This window comes from Gadus macrocephalus, chromosome 17 (assembly GCF_031168955.1).
Source record: "Gadus macrocephalus chromosome 17, ASM3116895v1".
NCBI classification, from domain to species: domain Eukaryota; kingdom Metazoa; phylum Chordata; class Actinopteri; order Gadiformes; family Gadidae; genus Gadus; species Gadus macrocephalus.
Window position 1 is genome coordinate 7,762,369 of NC_082398.1, and position 13,663 is coordinate 7,776,031.

The 13,663-nt window shown below is 47.7% G+C and overlaps 2 protein-coding genes across 10 annotated transcripts in view; both read left to right on the forward strand.

The window, feature by feature from the left end:
* Window positions 1-362: 362 nt before the first annotated feature.
* On the forward strand, window positions 363-2,085 carry LOC132445442 (endonuclease domain-containing 1 protein-like). Its single transcript, XM_060035426.1, has 3 exons — window positions 363-515; window positions 749-1,092; window positions 1,248-2,085. The coding sequence occupies exons 2-3, from the start codon at window positions 763-765 to the stop codon at window positions 1,821-1,823; spliced, it is 906 nt and encodes a 301-aa protein (XP_059891409.1). The 5' UTR covers window positions 363-515; window positions 749-762; the 3' UTR covers window positions 1,824-2,085.
* A 492-nt stretch (window positions 2,086-2,577) lies between these two features.
* LOC132445652 (coiled-coil domain-containing protein 171-like) overlaps window positions 2,578-13,663 on the forward strand; it is a 126,698-nt gene continuing 115,612 nt past the window's right edge. For 7 of the 9 annotated variants that reach the window (XM_060035747.1, XM_060035741.1, XM_060035744.1 and 4 more), the window contains exons 1-21: window positions 2,578-2,643; window positions 3,090-3,167; window positions 3,402-3,564; window positions 4,083-4,245; window positions 4,948-5,126; window positions 5,257-5,403; window positions 6,298-6,369; window positions 6,506-6,642; window positions 7,217-7,355; window positions 7,693-7,780; window positions 8,899-9,014; window positions 9,159-9,248; window positions 9,751-10,008; window positions 10,209-10,367; window positions 10,474-10,554; window positions 10,736-11,213; window positions 11,390-11,536; window positions 11,681-11,859; window positions 12,048-12,188; window positions 12,402-12,518; window positions 13,433-13,546. In XM_060035747.1, coding sequence (XP_059891730.1) covers window positions 3,097-3,167; window positions 3,402-3,564; window positions 4,083-4,245; window positions 4,948-5,126; window positions 5,257-5,403; window positions 6,298-6,369; window positions 6,506-6,642; window positions 7,217-7,355; window positions 7,693-7,780; window positions 8,899-9,014; window positions 9,159-9,248; window positions 9,751-10,008; window positions 10,209-10,367; window positions 10,474-10,554; window positions 10,736-11,213; window positions 11,390-11,536; window positions 11,681-11,859; window positions 12,048-12,188; window positions 12,402-12,518; window positions 13,433-13,546 — 3,039 coding nt within the window. In that variant the 5' untranslated portion in view covers window positions 2,578-2,643; window positions 3,090-3,096. The remainder of the gene's footprint in view (window positions 2,644-3,089; window positions 3,168-3,401; window positions 3,565-4,082; window positions 4,246-4,947; window positions 5,127-5,256; window positions 5,404-6,297; window positions 6,370-6,505; window positions 6,643-7,216; window positions 7,356-7,692; window positions 7,781-8,898; window positions 9,015-9,158; window positions 9,249-9,750; window positions 10,009-10,208; window positions 10,368-10,473; window positions 10,555-10,735; window positions 11,214-11,389; window positions 11,537-11,680; window positions 11,860-12,047; window positions 12,189-12,401; window positions 12,519-13,432; window positions 13,547-13,663) is intronic. The other 2 variants (XM_060035739.1, XM_060035748.1) reach the window with 1 other exon arrangement.

Consider the following 13,663-nt stretch of genomic DNA (forward strand, 5'->3'; position numbering starts at 1 on the left):
AACCAGAATACAAGCCCATATGCCAGACATATACAATTGTCAGAGGCCCAAGGCCTCTGACATTTGGCCCTAGCCCTAGGCCCAACTAGAGTAGCTCCACTCTCCCGTAGGTGATCTTTGACAATTCAGTTCTTATCAGTAGAAGCCAGAGCAGATTTATCACCAATAAAAGTCAGAAACAAGCCATGTTGGGACCGCTGTCTTCATCAGAATATAGCGTTCTTGTTTATGAAGCGGAAGCACGCGCACATTTAACACCAACACTTAAGATCGAGTCTCCGAAGCAGAAAAACAAACATGGCCAAACAGAGCTCCGGCAGGCGTGTCAGCCGCCAAGTGTAATATGTTAACTAGACCATAATGTAATTGCACATGATGTTGTTTAGTCTGAGGACACGCCCTGTCTTCTATCAATTTAAAAGAGGAATCAAAGGGGTGGACCAACGCACTTGTGGTTCATACCGCTCGACTCCATCTCATTCAGAGAACCCACACCAAGTATCAACTGGAATCCCGTGAGTTTTTAATGAACTCTTCACTCTTCCACAACTCTGCACAACCTGGTATATTTATTTCAAGTAGAATTTAATACGTTTGCACGTATCGAGTGATTAGTAAATACAGAATGGTAAAGAATTGGATTTCCTTCTTCACATCTGATATAAAAATGGGAAATTGCATGTCTGCATCAGAATTCGTATTTTTTAATTCACGATTGGTTTATTATCACTGTTTTCCTGCTCTGCAGATCTGCAGCCTGTGATGATGTCACCAGTGACTGGTGGCTGTCCATTGGCTCTTGTCATTCTGCTTCTCGTGTCCACGGAGCCTACAGCCACTGCGGTGGTGAAGACAGTCAGCGACTGTGCGGAATTCTTCCTGGATGGAAAGCCACCAAAAATAGAAAACGTGTTGGAGCAGGGGAACATTCAGGACCAGGATCGCTACTTGCCCATATGCCAGACATATAACCATCAAAATAGGTTCATGACGCTCTATGACAAAGTGAAGCAGATCCCAGTGTTTTCTGCATATAAATACACAGGGCACGAAACAGGGAGATGCCAACACAAATGGAAGCTTGAGCCGGGGGTAATTTAATATTTTATTTGTTAACTAAGATGATGACAGTATATGTGAGTAAGTATGTAACTTGTATATTTGGTTGTAAATTACAATATATTAAGTTAGGTATTGAAATAACAGAAGGAAACCTAAATAAACTTTGAATTCTCTTTTCTTTCTAGCTTGATGCCAACTACCAGTCTGCAGAAAAGGACTACCCTAAGGGTAGTTCGTATCATAGAGGCCATTTGTTTCCATGTCGTCATGCAAACAGCAAAGATGATCAGGAATCCACATTCATGGTGACTAATAGAGTTCCACAAGATCCCTCATTCAATAACGGAGGATGGAAGCAAATGGAGAATCATGTCAAACGTGTGATGGATAAATACTGTTTAGACCAAAACAATAAGCTTGAGGCATTTGTTTTGACTGGAGCATTTCCCAGTGATGAAAATATGCCAAACACCACGGTCAATATTCCAAAAACTCTCTGGACAGCATTTTGCTGCTATAGCAAAGTTCTGCATAAGTGGTTTGCATGCGCACACTGGGGTGCCAACGTTAATGGAAAAATGGAGGCCAAAACTGTGGCAGACTTGAATACAAGTTTGGGTGTTGATCCATTTCCTGATAAATGTCTCTGCACTACAGATAGTGAGTTGCGTACTGTGTTTAACAGTATAAGTCCTTCCTCAAAGACTCATGTCCGCAAGAAGGCAGGCAAACGGCCACGCAAACGGCCACGCAAACTGTAACAGAACTAACAGAGTCTGTGCATCAACACCCTAAACAGTCGGCCGCTTGCTTCAGAGACGTAATTACTTGGTGTTGTATTGGATAGTAGGCTACCTCTTTCTATTTTTAGTACAGTACTACCAACTCTTCTTCTGGCTCTCTCTGAATGAATATTTTCATCTTTCAGCCCACATCTTTGCATGAAAGTACTTTTGTAAAAATAAAGCAACAGATATTGAGTGTGTCTACATGTGTTTTATTATCTCGTGACAGAGATGTGGGCCCAATCCAATTTCTACCCCTTACCCCTTCAAAACAAGGGGGAGGGGTAAGGGTAAAGGGGAAAGGGGTAGAATTGGGATTGGGCCGTGGTCCTCTTAGTTAGAAGGTAAAGTGATTTATATCATGAATGATAAACCTCTCAGAGTTAGGGGTTCTATTTAGAGCAAGTAGAGCAAGGCACTAACACTGCAGGTTCAAGGGTTTTATTCCCTGTTTGTAGTTAACATTTAGCTGAACTTAGAACCTTGGAATGTAAGGAGCTCCCCATAACAAATTCTAAACATTAAGAAACATTTTTCTAAAAGCATATTAGGCCTACCATGAATTGTTCATCAAAGTCCGAATACAACGTTCGGATCACTGATTGGTTGCTAACTGCAAAAAGCCACCCCTACAATCGTTCAGATCACTGACTGGTTGTTAAAGGAGGGAGTTCCCGCCCATACCAAGTTAGGATCACTGATTGGTTGTTAACAAAGATTGTCTGCGTCTACTGTACGCTCAGCCTTCGTATTATGAAGACGGCGTCAGATTCAAAGGGATTTTCAATAGGCATTTGTAAGTGTTGATGTTTTGCTTCCAGCCAATACAATGAGCGCACAACGTATATTTCTCTTTTCATCTTATATTTATACATGACCCGCGACTTGTGTTGGCCAAATGTCCGCTTGATCTATTCTAGACCTATACTTCTTTGTTGTGTTGGCTCCGCTGGCATGGGAACCGTAAGTTCTTAAGAAGTCATAGTAGTACCGGTAGTAGCCTCATTTTTGTTTAACTTCAGCGATATACAATATAAACACCGTTATGTTTGTTATATATAGAGTTTCTTAACGATACGACTCTTCATGTCGTATCGTGACTTTTCATTTAGAAAGACGTGAGGCCAGTGTTGTCCAGTCTGTATGTTATTAAACTACTTTCCTACAGACGTTTACCTAACGCACATAACACAAAACTAGGAACAGGACTCAGATCACTGAAAGCGTCATGTGTTTCTTTAGGTGAGTCATGTCGAACCAACCAGAGGGTCGAGGACCTGAAGAGGCCAGCAAAGACCTGCTGCGATCCCAGGCAACAAGGTGGCTGCCTGGGGATTTCTACTCAATTAAAAACGTAGTCTTTAAAATCTCTAATAATTTAAATTGTAATAATTTAAATCTTAACTAATTCTTACTCGTTTTCCCAGACCAGTGTGTACACACCGGTACGCATGCATATACAGACCGGTATACAATGTATACTATGTATAGTAGTATAGCATGTATAGTAGAATATATGTTTATACATATGTATTGGAAGTTATTTTTCTTCAGCTTAAAGGAGCTGACGCAGAGAGGAGGGGAGAGGAGGCGAGGAGGACAGAGTCAAGAGGAGGAAAAGGGAGGAGGAGGAGCAGATCTTTGGGGCCAGAAGAGATGGAGAGTGCAACAGCTGGAGAAAGACAAGCTGGACATGATTGCTGCCAACAACCACGAGGTAAAATCCACACACTCTCTCACTCACATGCTACTCACTCACTCACATCCTACTCACACACTCATTCACTCACTCACTTACTCACTCACTTACTCACATGCTACTCACTCACTCACTCACTCAAATGCTACTCACTCACTACTCACTCACTCACTCACATGCTACTCACTCACTCACTCACTCACATGTTACTTACGAACCTTACGTCATATGGAGTAGTGAAGTGGGTGGGGTGTAGGTCAGAGATGGGGCAGTGATGAGGGTGGGGTGCAGGTCTCAGATGGGGCAGTGATGAGGGCGGGGTGCAGGTCTCAGATGGGGCAGTGATGAGGGCGGGGTGCAGGACTCAGATGGGGCAGTGATGAGGGTGGGGTGCAGGTCTCAGATGGGGCAGTGATGAGGGCGGGGTGCAGGTCTCAGATGGGGCAGTGATGAGGGTGGGGTGCAGGTCTCAGATGGGGCAGTGATGAGGGCGGGGTGCAGGTCTCAGATGGGGCAGTGATGAGGGCGGGGTGCAGGTCTCTGGGCTGCAGGCGGTGTTGACGGGGTTACGGGCGGAGCTGGAGAGAGGAGAGGTGGAGCGACAGAGCCTGGAGTACCAGCTGGCCCTGAGCCACAGACAGACGGACAGAGAGGCAGAGCGGAGCGCCACCCTCACCACACACAACCACGCGCTGAGGGGTGAGTCTCGCACGCACACGCAAACACGCACGCGTACGGGGGCTGTGAGACACACAAGGTGACCCCTGCACCCCTCCTCCAACGGCTTAGAAAACGCACACACACAGACGACGTGTAAAGCAGGCGCAGACATCATGTCCAGTACGTGTTGAAGGGGACCGCCTGGCACACGTCACGTGTTCTTAACGTGTACTTAATGTGTCTTAACATGTACTTGCAAGTACATGTTGCTCAAACTTAACTTGTGCTCCACCTTTCATGCATGGTGCGTGTAGACTTTCATGTATGGCATCGTTTCGCGTGTTGTTTCTAACTGGTATATAGAATGGTCTGCGCCCTACTGACTCCAGATCAGACATAGTGAGACGATATCAAACTATGTACCAAATACATTCACAACATAATGTGGCAACGTTCATAACGTTTATGTAATTGATTTAATTCTTAGAGACACATTATCCGTCAGACATGCACATACATATGCACACGTGCAAAGACACACACACACACACACACCGACATAGACACAAATAGAGACACACAAACACCACACACTAGATCACTATCAGCTTAGTATGTATAACCTGGAGAAGATTTAGCCAGTGTGTGTGTGTGTGTGTGTGTGTGTGTGTGTGTGTGTGTGTGTGTGTGTGTGTGTGTGTGTGTGTGTGTGTGTGTGTGTGTGTGTGTGTGTGTGTGTAGAGCGTGTGCTGCAGCTGGAAGAGAGGGTTTCTGAGGTGGAGGGGGGCCTGCGTGCCAGAGAACAGGACCAGCATGCATTGCTACAGGAAGTGAGTGAAGCTGAACGTCTGAAGAAGAAGGCACATGCACAAAACCACCGGCTGACCCAAGAGACCCAGCAGCTGCACTCACTGCTGAAGGTAACACACACACACACACACACACACACACACACACACACACACACACACACACACACACCTGATAATTCGCATACATGAGAAAAACGAAAGGCACTCAAACTGTGTGTTACTGTGTGTTGTTTTCCAGGAGAAGGAGGAGGCCTTTCAGGAGGTGAAGAGGAGGCTGCAGGAGGCGGAGAGAGAGAGAGAGAAGGACAACGAGGCCCTCAGGGAGCTGACCGGCACACTGCACCTCCAACAGGGGAGAGAGGAGGAGAGCAGACGACAAGAGGAGGTAGGGGAGGAGAGAGACAGGAGGACAGAGGAGAGAGAGAAAGGAGGTGTAAGAGAGGAGAAGAGAGACAGGAAGATAGAGGAGGAGATAGAGACAGGTGGAGGAGAGAGAGACAGGATGACAGAGGAGGAGAGAGAGACAGGAGGACAGAGGAGAGAGAGAAAGGAGGTGTAAGATAGGAGAAGAGAGACAGGAAGATAGAGGAGGAGATAGAGACAGGTGGAGGAGAGAGAGACTGGATGACAGAGGAGAGAGAGAGACAGGGGGATAGAGGAGGAAAGAGACAGGAGGATAGAGAGAAAGGAAGTTACAAATAGGAGGACAGAGAGAAGGAGATTGATAGGAGGACAGAGAGGAGGAGAGAGAGACAGGAAGGGGAGGGAGACAGGAGGAGAGAGACAGGAAGGGGAGAGAGACAGGAGGAGAGTGACAGGAAGACAGAGAGAAAAAAACTATTAAAACATAACTGTGACATGAATCTGAGGTCCAAACAAATAATCAGAATAAGACAGCGTCCATTCACAGACAAAATGGTAACTGTCAAAAAATGTCATTGACTGTTTAAAGGTGCAGTGTGTACGATTGAGTGAGGTGAGGTTGCAATCAATGCGAAATAAAGACAAAACAACAAATTCTCCTCTGGAAATAGCGTTTTATCATTTCGTTATCTGGCTTTACAAGGAAAGATGCAATACAATGCCGTCTAAAAATTGATGAAAATACCTAAGTTGCTAATATGATCACAGTAGTTCATGGTGATATGACAGTTCTTTAACCCCGAGATCATCTCTCTCTCTCTCTCTCTCTCTCTCTCTCTCTCTCTCTCTCTCTCTCTCTCTCTCTCTCTCTCTCTCTCTCTCTCTCTCTCTCTCTCTCTCTCTCTTCTCTCTGTAGCTGTGGATCCTGAGGATCAGGTGTTTGGAGTCCAACATTGAGGCAGAGAGAGCGGCTCACATAGAGGCTAAGGTACACACACACACACACACACACACACACACACACACACACACACACACACACACACACACAAACACTCACACAGGGTTGGTTTGTTATATCCTATGTGTGATTGTGTAAATCTATATTTATATAATGTGTGTAGGTGCGCGTCCAGGCCCTGGAGGGAGAGGCTGCTGTTGCCAGGTCTGGCCAACAGGAGGCGCTCAGTGACCTACAGCTCCTCAGGTCTCAGTTCAGAGAGGTGGAGCGAGCCATCAACACCACGCACACTGTGGACATGTAAGGCCTGTCTGTCTGTCTGTCTGTCTGTCTGTCTGTCTGTCTGTCTGTCTGTCTGTCTGTCTGTCTGCCATCAACACCACACACACACACACAGTAGACATGAAAGACCTGTCTGTCTGTCTGTCTGTCTGTCTGTCTGTCTGTCTGTCTGTCTGTCTGTCTGTCTGTCTGTCTGTCTGCCATCAACACCACACACACACACACAGTAGACATGAAAGACCTGTCTGTCTGTCTGTCTGTCTGTCTGTCTGTCTGTCTGTCTGTCTGCCATCAACATCACACACACTGTGGACATGTAAGACCTGTCTGTCTGTCTGTCTGTCTGTCTGTCTGTCTGTCTGTCTGTCTGTCATCAACACCACACACATAGTGGACTCGTATGTCTCTCTGTCTGTCTGTCAATAGAATGACGATAGAATATTTTCAGTTTTTACATGCGGCAAATGTGTGTGTGTGTGTGTGTGTGTGTGTGTGTGTGTGTGTGTGTGTGTGTGTGTGTGTGTGTGTGTGTGTGTGTGTGTGTGTGTGTGTGTGTGTGTGTGTGTGTGTGTGTGTGTGTGTGTGTGTGTAGGTTAGAGAAGCAGTACCAGCAGTTTAAATCTGATATGAACGTTGCCTTGGAGACGGAGAGGAAGGCGACCTCTGACGTGGGCGACATGCTGGAGGAAGAGAAGAAAAGGCACGCACATACACACTCACTGCTGGAGCAGGTAGAACACACACACACACACACACACACACTTACACACACACACACGCACACACACACACACACACACACACACACACACACACACACACACACACACACACACACACACACACACACACACACACACACACACACACACACACACACTCTCTCTCTCTGCCCCTCTGTACATTATTTATTAATGGTCGTGTCTGGCCACAAAGACATGCATAATGATTGTAAATGACCATAACTACTTGCTAGATCACTATCAGTTACGCATATATGACCTGGAGAGGAGTAAACTTGTGTGTGTGTGTGTGTGTGTGTATGTGTTTGTGTGTTTATATGTGTAGTCTAGTAAGAAACAGGTGTATCTTGAAGAGCTCCATGTGAGCTGTACAATGCAGATCAGAAAGACCCTGGACCAGCACCACAACACAGGTAGGATACGGTTCAGGTTGGATACGGTTCAGGTAGGATACGGTTCAGGTAGAATGCGGTTCAGGTAGAATACGGTTCAGGTAGAATGCGGTTCAGGTAGGATACGGTTCAGGTAGGATACGGTTCAGGTAGAATACGGTTCAGGTAGGATACGGTCCAGGTAGGATACGGTTCAGGTAGGATACGGTTCAGGTAGGATACGGTTCAGGTAGGATACGGTTCAGGTAGAATACGGTTCAGGTAGGATACGGTCCAGGTAGGATACAGTTCAGGTAGGATACGGTCCAGGTAGGATACGGTCCAGGTAGGATACGGTCCAGGTAGGATACGGTTCAGGTAGAATACGGTTCAGGTAGGATACAGTTCAGGTAGGATGCGGTTCAGGTAGGATACAGTTCAGGTAGGATACAGTTCAGGTAGGATGCGGTTCAGGTAGGATGCGGTTCAGGTAGGATACGGTTCAGGTAGAATATGGTTCAGGTAGGATACGGTTCAGGTAGAATACGGTTCAGGTAGGATACAGTTCAGGTAGGATACGGTTCAGGTAGAATACGGTTCAGGTAGGATACAGTTCAGGTAGGATACGGTTCAGGTAGGATACAGTTCAGGTAGGATGCGGTTCAGGTAGAATACGGTTCAGGTAGGATACAGTTCAGGTAGGATACGGTTCAGGTAGAATACGGTTCAGGTAGGATACAGTTCAGGTAGGATGCGGTTCAGGTAGAATACGGTTCAGGTAGGATACAGTTCAGGTAGGATGCGGTTCAGGTAGGATACGGTCCAGGTAGGATACGGTTCAGGTAGGATTCTGTACAGGTAGGCTAGGTAGGATACTATAGGTAGGATACTTATACAGGTAGGTTACTGTACAGGTAGGCTGTACAAAAGTATTATGTCCAGGATACTGAACAGATACGTTACTGAACGGGTAGGCTATATACTGTAGGTAGGATAATATAAATTGAGGACTGTACTGGTAGGTTACTATAGGTAAGATCCTGTTTAGGAAGGTTACTAAAGGTAGGAAAATGTACAGTGTACATGTAGGTTACTGTACATGGACACAATGATTTTATGTGTTAATGTTATTTAAAATGTACCGTATGTGGACTCAACAGGAAGGTGTGTCACAGCCACACAGGAAGTGAAGGATAATTCCTCTGCTGAAGTCTTGGAACATCTCACAGAAACTCTTAATAACTACCATCAAAACCTGGAAATAGCTACACAACAGGTACTCACAGATACACAATCCAATACATACTCAAATATACACACTCCGATATACATTCATTCATTCAGATACACATGTTCTCTCTTCTTAAATTGACAAGCAGAATCACTGGTGTGGGTGTGTGTGTTTGTGTGTGTGTCTCAGGTCCAGGATCTCCTTTGTGCTTCAGAGAAAATCGATGAGGAGAACAAAGCCCTCAGAGCCCTCATCTCAGACCAGAGACAGCACAACCAGGTTATAGAGTGGTCTATATCATAGTAACAGTCTAGGTTATAGTGGTCTATGTCATAGCAACAGTCTAGGTTATAGTGTTCTATATCATAGTAACAGTCTAGGTTATAGTGGTCTATGTCATAGCAACAGTCTAGGTTATTGTGTTCTATTTCATAACATACCCAGGTTATAGAGTGTTCTATATCATAGCAACACAGAAGGTTATAGTGGTCTATATCCTAACAACACACCAGGTTATAGTGGTCTATATCAGGATATAGAACACTCACTTCTGTATTCTCAGTTTTGAACAAGTAGGTGTGTCACTTTGTACCATTGTCGTCCATTCTTCGGTTTTGCAAATTTTACTCTTTGCCTGCATCTTGAACACAAAACACACACAAACACATCTTCTCATATTTAACCACAACCTTTGAGAAATGCTGTCACTACGTTTTGGGACGCATCAAACTGCAAAATCAATTGAATATTCATTATTCGCCCTCCTTTTGTTTTTCTTTAGGAATTGGAGATGATTCTTTCAACCCAAAAACAGGAAGTGATGCGTCTGCAACAGGAGAGCTCCGATTGGTCAAAGTGGAGCCAAGATTTCAAGGGGCAGCTGGAGCAGAGCCGACTTGCCCTAGAGAGAGAACGAGAGGAGAGGAAGATGGAGGGGGAGAGAGTGACAAATGAGAGGAAGATGGAGGGCGAGAGAGAAAGAGAGGAGAGGCAGATTGAAGTCCAAAAGATAACCGACGTCTACCATAAGGAAACCAAGGTCTCTCTTCTCTCCTCTCTTGTATCCTCTTACCTCTCCTCACCTCTATTCTCCCTCCTCTCTTCCTATCCTCTCCTTCTTTGTGTGTGTATAAAAACTTGAATTAGTTCTAAAAACTAAAGCTAAGAGGCACTAACTCTGTCTGTCTGTCTGTCTGTCTGTCGGTCTGTCCCTTCATCTACCTGTCTCTCTGTCTGTAGAAGTCTTTGTCTTTCCTCTACTGTCTATATCAGCATCTCCTGGTTGGCTGTGACCCGCCCCAGAGCATCATGGGAAATTTCACCTGGTCAGAGCTTTGTGATGTCATCACCCAGCGGGTGGACAGACTGACCCTTGACCTCAGCAACGCCAACGACAAGGTGACGTGTGTGTGTGTGTGTGTGTGTGTGTGTGTGTGTGTGTGCGCGTGTGCGTGTGTGTGTGTGAAGAATGATGATCAGAACTTTCCTCTCTCTCTCCCTTTAGCTAAGTGTGTGTGTACAGGAGCTGCAGAAGAGTCAGGAGTGTGTCTCTCGTCACGAAGACGGTATGAGACGGAGAGAAGAGGTAGACAACACACACACACACTAGAGATGGACAATAACAGATTTATTTTACAGATGATTGATTACAGCGCTCTCTCTCTCTCTCTCTCTCTCTCTCTCTCTCTCTCTCTCTCTCTCTCTCTCTCTCTCTCTCTCTCTCTCTCTCTCTCTCTCTCTCTCTCTCTCTCTCTCCTCCCCCTCAGCTCTGCATCTCCCTCCAGCAGCGTCTCTCCTGCAGCCAGCTCCAGTGCTCCTCCCTGACCTCTGACCTGGGCGAGGTGCAGGCTGTCCTGGAGGGCGAGCGCCGGGCGGGGGCGGGGCTGCTGGCGGCGTGCGCCCTCCTGGCGGGGGTCCTGCTGGAGTGCCGGCGGCGCTGCGTCTCCCTGCGCCTCCAGAAGGAGGTGCTGCTGCGGCGGCGGCCCCGGGAGGAGGCCCGGGACCAGCTGGAGGAGGAGGTGGGCCGGCTGGCGTCGGCGCTCGGGGGCGAGGAGGAGGAGGAGGGCGGGGCGGAGAGAGGGAGGGGGAGGGGCCTGAGGCGGTGGAGGGTGTGCACGTGCGCGCTCCTGGCGCTCAACCGGATGCGTGTGTGTGCGGCCGCGGCGCGCGTGTGTGTGCGTCTGGACGGGGGGCCGGGGGCGCTGTGCGTCAGGCTGCCCCCCCGCCTGGCCACGCCCACTCCAGGTGAGGTCATCCACGGCTCTTCATTATCCCCCCACCCTCCCTGTGCCTTCATTATCATGACATCATCCCTGTGTGTGTGTGTGTGTGTGTGTGTGTGTGTGTGTGTGTGTGTGTGTGTGTGTGTGTGTGTGTGTGTGTGTGTGTGTGTGTGTGTGTGTGTGTGTGTGTGTTCTCAGACAGGGATCAGGAGGAGGAGGATGATGATGGTGTGGGAGAGGATGAAGAGCCTGGTAGTTTGTGTGTCAGTTGGCTTCGGTCCAAACCGCTCCACCTCCTACTCTGCTCCTCCATGTCCGGACTACAGGAGCTGCTGTCACACACTGGTAACACACACACACACACACACACACACACACACACACACACACACACACACACACACACACACACACACACACACACACACACACACACACACACACACACACACACACCAACATCTTCTAACATTCTTCCTCATTCTCTAGGACCCTCCCATCAGGAGTTGGAATCAGCCGCCAACAGTGGTTTGTCCCGCCTCTTGGATGGCCTTCTCCACCAATCAGATGAGCTGTTCCCTGTGATGGACACCAGGGAGCTTTCGCTGGCTAGCAGGCTGGGCCGCGGGTTGGCTAGGCTAGAAGCTAGCACGCAGCAGAGTAGCAGGGTAAGGAGCTATCACACCCCAGACTGCAGCTAGAAGCACTACCACATGCTAGCCTGTAGCTAAGAGCTCCCGCTCGCTAGCATATAGCATGGCTAGGAGCTAACATACACTCATAGCCTGTAGCTACTGGCTATGAGCTATCACACGCTAGCATTTAGCTAGATGGATAAGCTGACTGTTTGTTCCAGGGTGTGGTTGAGAAGCTCCAGCAGCACTTCCTGGTTTTCAGCCAACGGCTGCACTCGGCTGAGGTGGAGAGGCGGGCTCTCAGGCTGGAAGTGGCCAATCAGAAGCAGATGGCTAAAGCACACCAGGACTGCGGCCACCAGGTGAGGCTCTCCTCCAATCGATAAGGGCTGTCCCCGATCGGAAAAGAGTTTGCCCTTACGTGTGTGTGTGTGTGTGTGTGTGTGTGTGTGTGTGTGTGTGTGTGTGTGTGTGTGTGTGTGTGTGTGTGTGTGTGTGTGTGTGTGTGTGTGTGTGTGTGTGTGTGTGTGTGTGTGTGTGTGTGTGTGTGTGTGTGTGTGTGTGTGTGTGTGTAGGTACCACCAGAGAGGTTTAACAGTGTGTGTGAGGAGCTCCGTGCTGCCCTGAACCGAGAGGAACAACTCCAGATGCTTCTGAAGAAACAACACGCTCAGAACCACACACACAACCAGGTACACACACACACACACACACACACACACACACACACACACACACACACACACACACACACACACACACACACACACACACACACACACACACACACACACGTTATACAGGCGGTGTGAGGCAACACAACCCAATGTGCTTAAAACCGACAACCACTATGCGCTCATTTGCATAAACTGAACTTAACTTTTGTTGTACTGTACCGTCAATTTGAGCCAATCCCACGCCCTCAAGTACGTCAGCCTTCCCAGAATCCCTTGCCCCGGGTTATATCCTGTCCAATTCAAAGTGAATGGAAGGCGTTTTCAATCATGACCGGCCGGCCCCACCAAGCGAGTGACCCTGCCTCAACTCCCACTCACTGTGAAATGGGAACTCAAAACTCGGCTTCGCTCAGGAGGTAGAGCAGTTGTCTTGTAACCGAAAGGTTGCTAGTTCGATCCCCAGCTGAGTGTTGATGTGTCCCTGAGCAAGACACTTAACCCTAACTGCTCCTGACCAGCTGGCTGTCGCCTTGCATGGTTGACTCTGCCGTCGGTGTGTCAATGTGTGTATTAACCGATGTAAGTCGCTTTGGATAAAAGCGTCTGCTAATTGTAATTGTAAAACGAGTCGCGAAGATCCGCCAGTACTCAGTGAAAGTCAATCGTACGATCGCATGGCAGAACGTGCGCTGCACTGAGCACTTATTACCTTCAGGTTGAGGCCATCCCACGTACGCACGCGAGCCTTCACACAATCCCTTGGCCCTCGCGATATGCAGGGAGCTCTTGCAATGGCATAGGTACACACGCACACATGTGCACAGCTAGGTAATACATATCTACAGTACAGGGTATATATTTCTGTCTCTCTTTCTCTCTCTGTCTGTCTCTTGCGCTCTCTCCCTTTATTTCTCTCCATGTCTCTCTAGTGTCGTCAGGAGTTGCGTCGTAAAGACCAGGCTCTAAGGATTCTGGGTAAGCACATCTCTGGCATGCAGAGGGAGAAGAGAGAGCTGGAGGACTTTCAACATTCTCTCACATAGGTACGCACACACACACACACACACACACACACACACACACACACACACACACACACACACACACACACACACACACACACACACACACACACACACACACACACACACACACACACA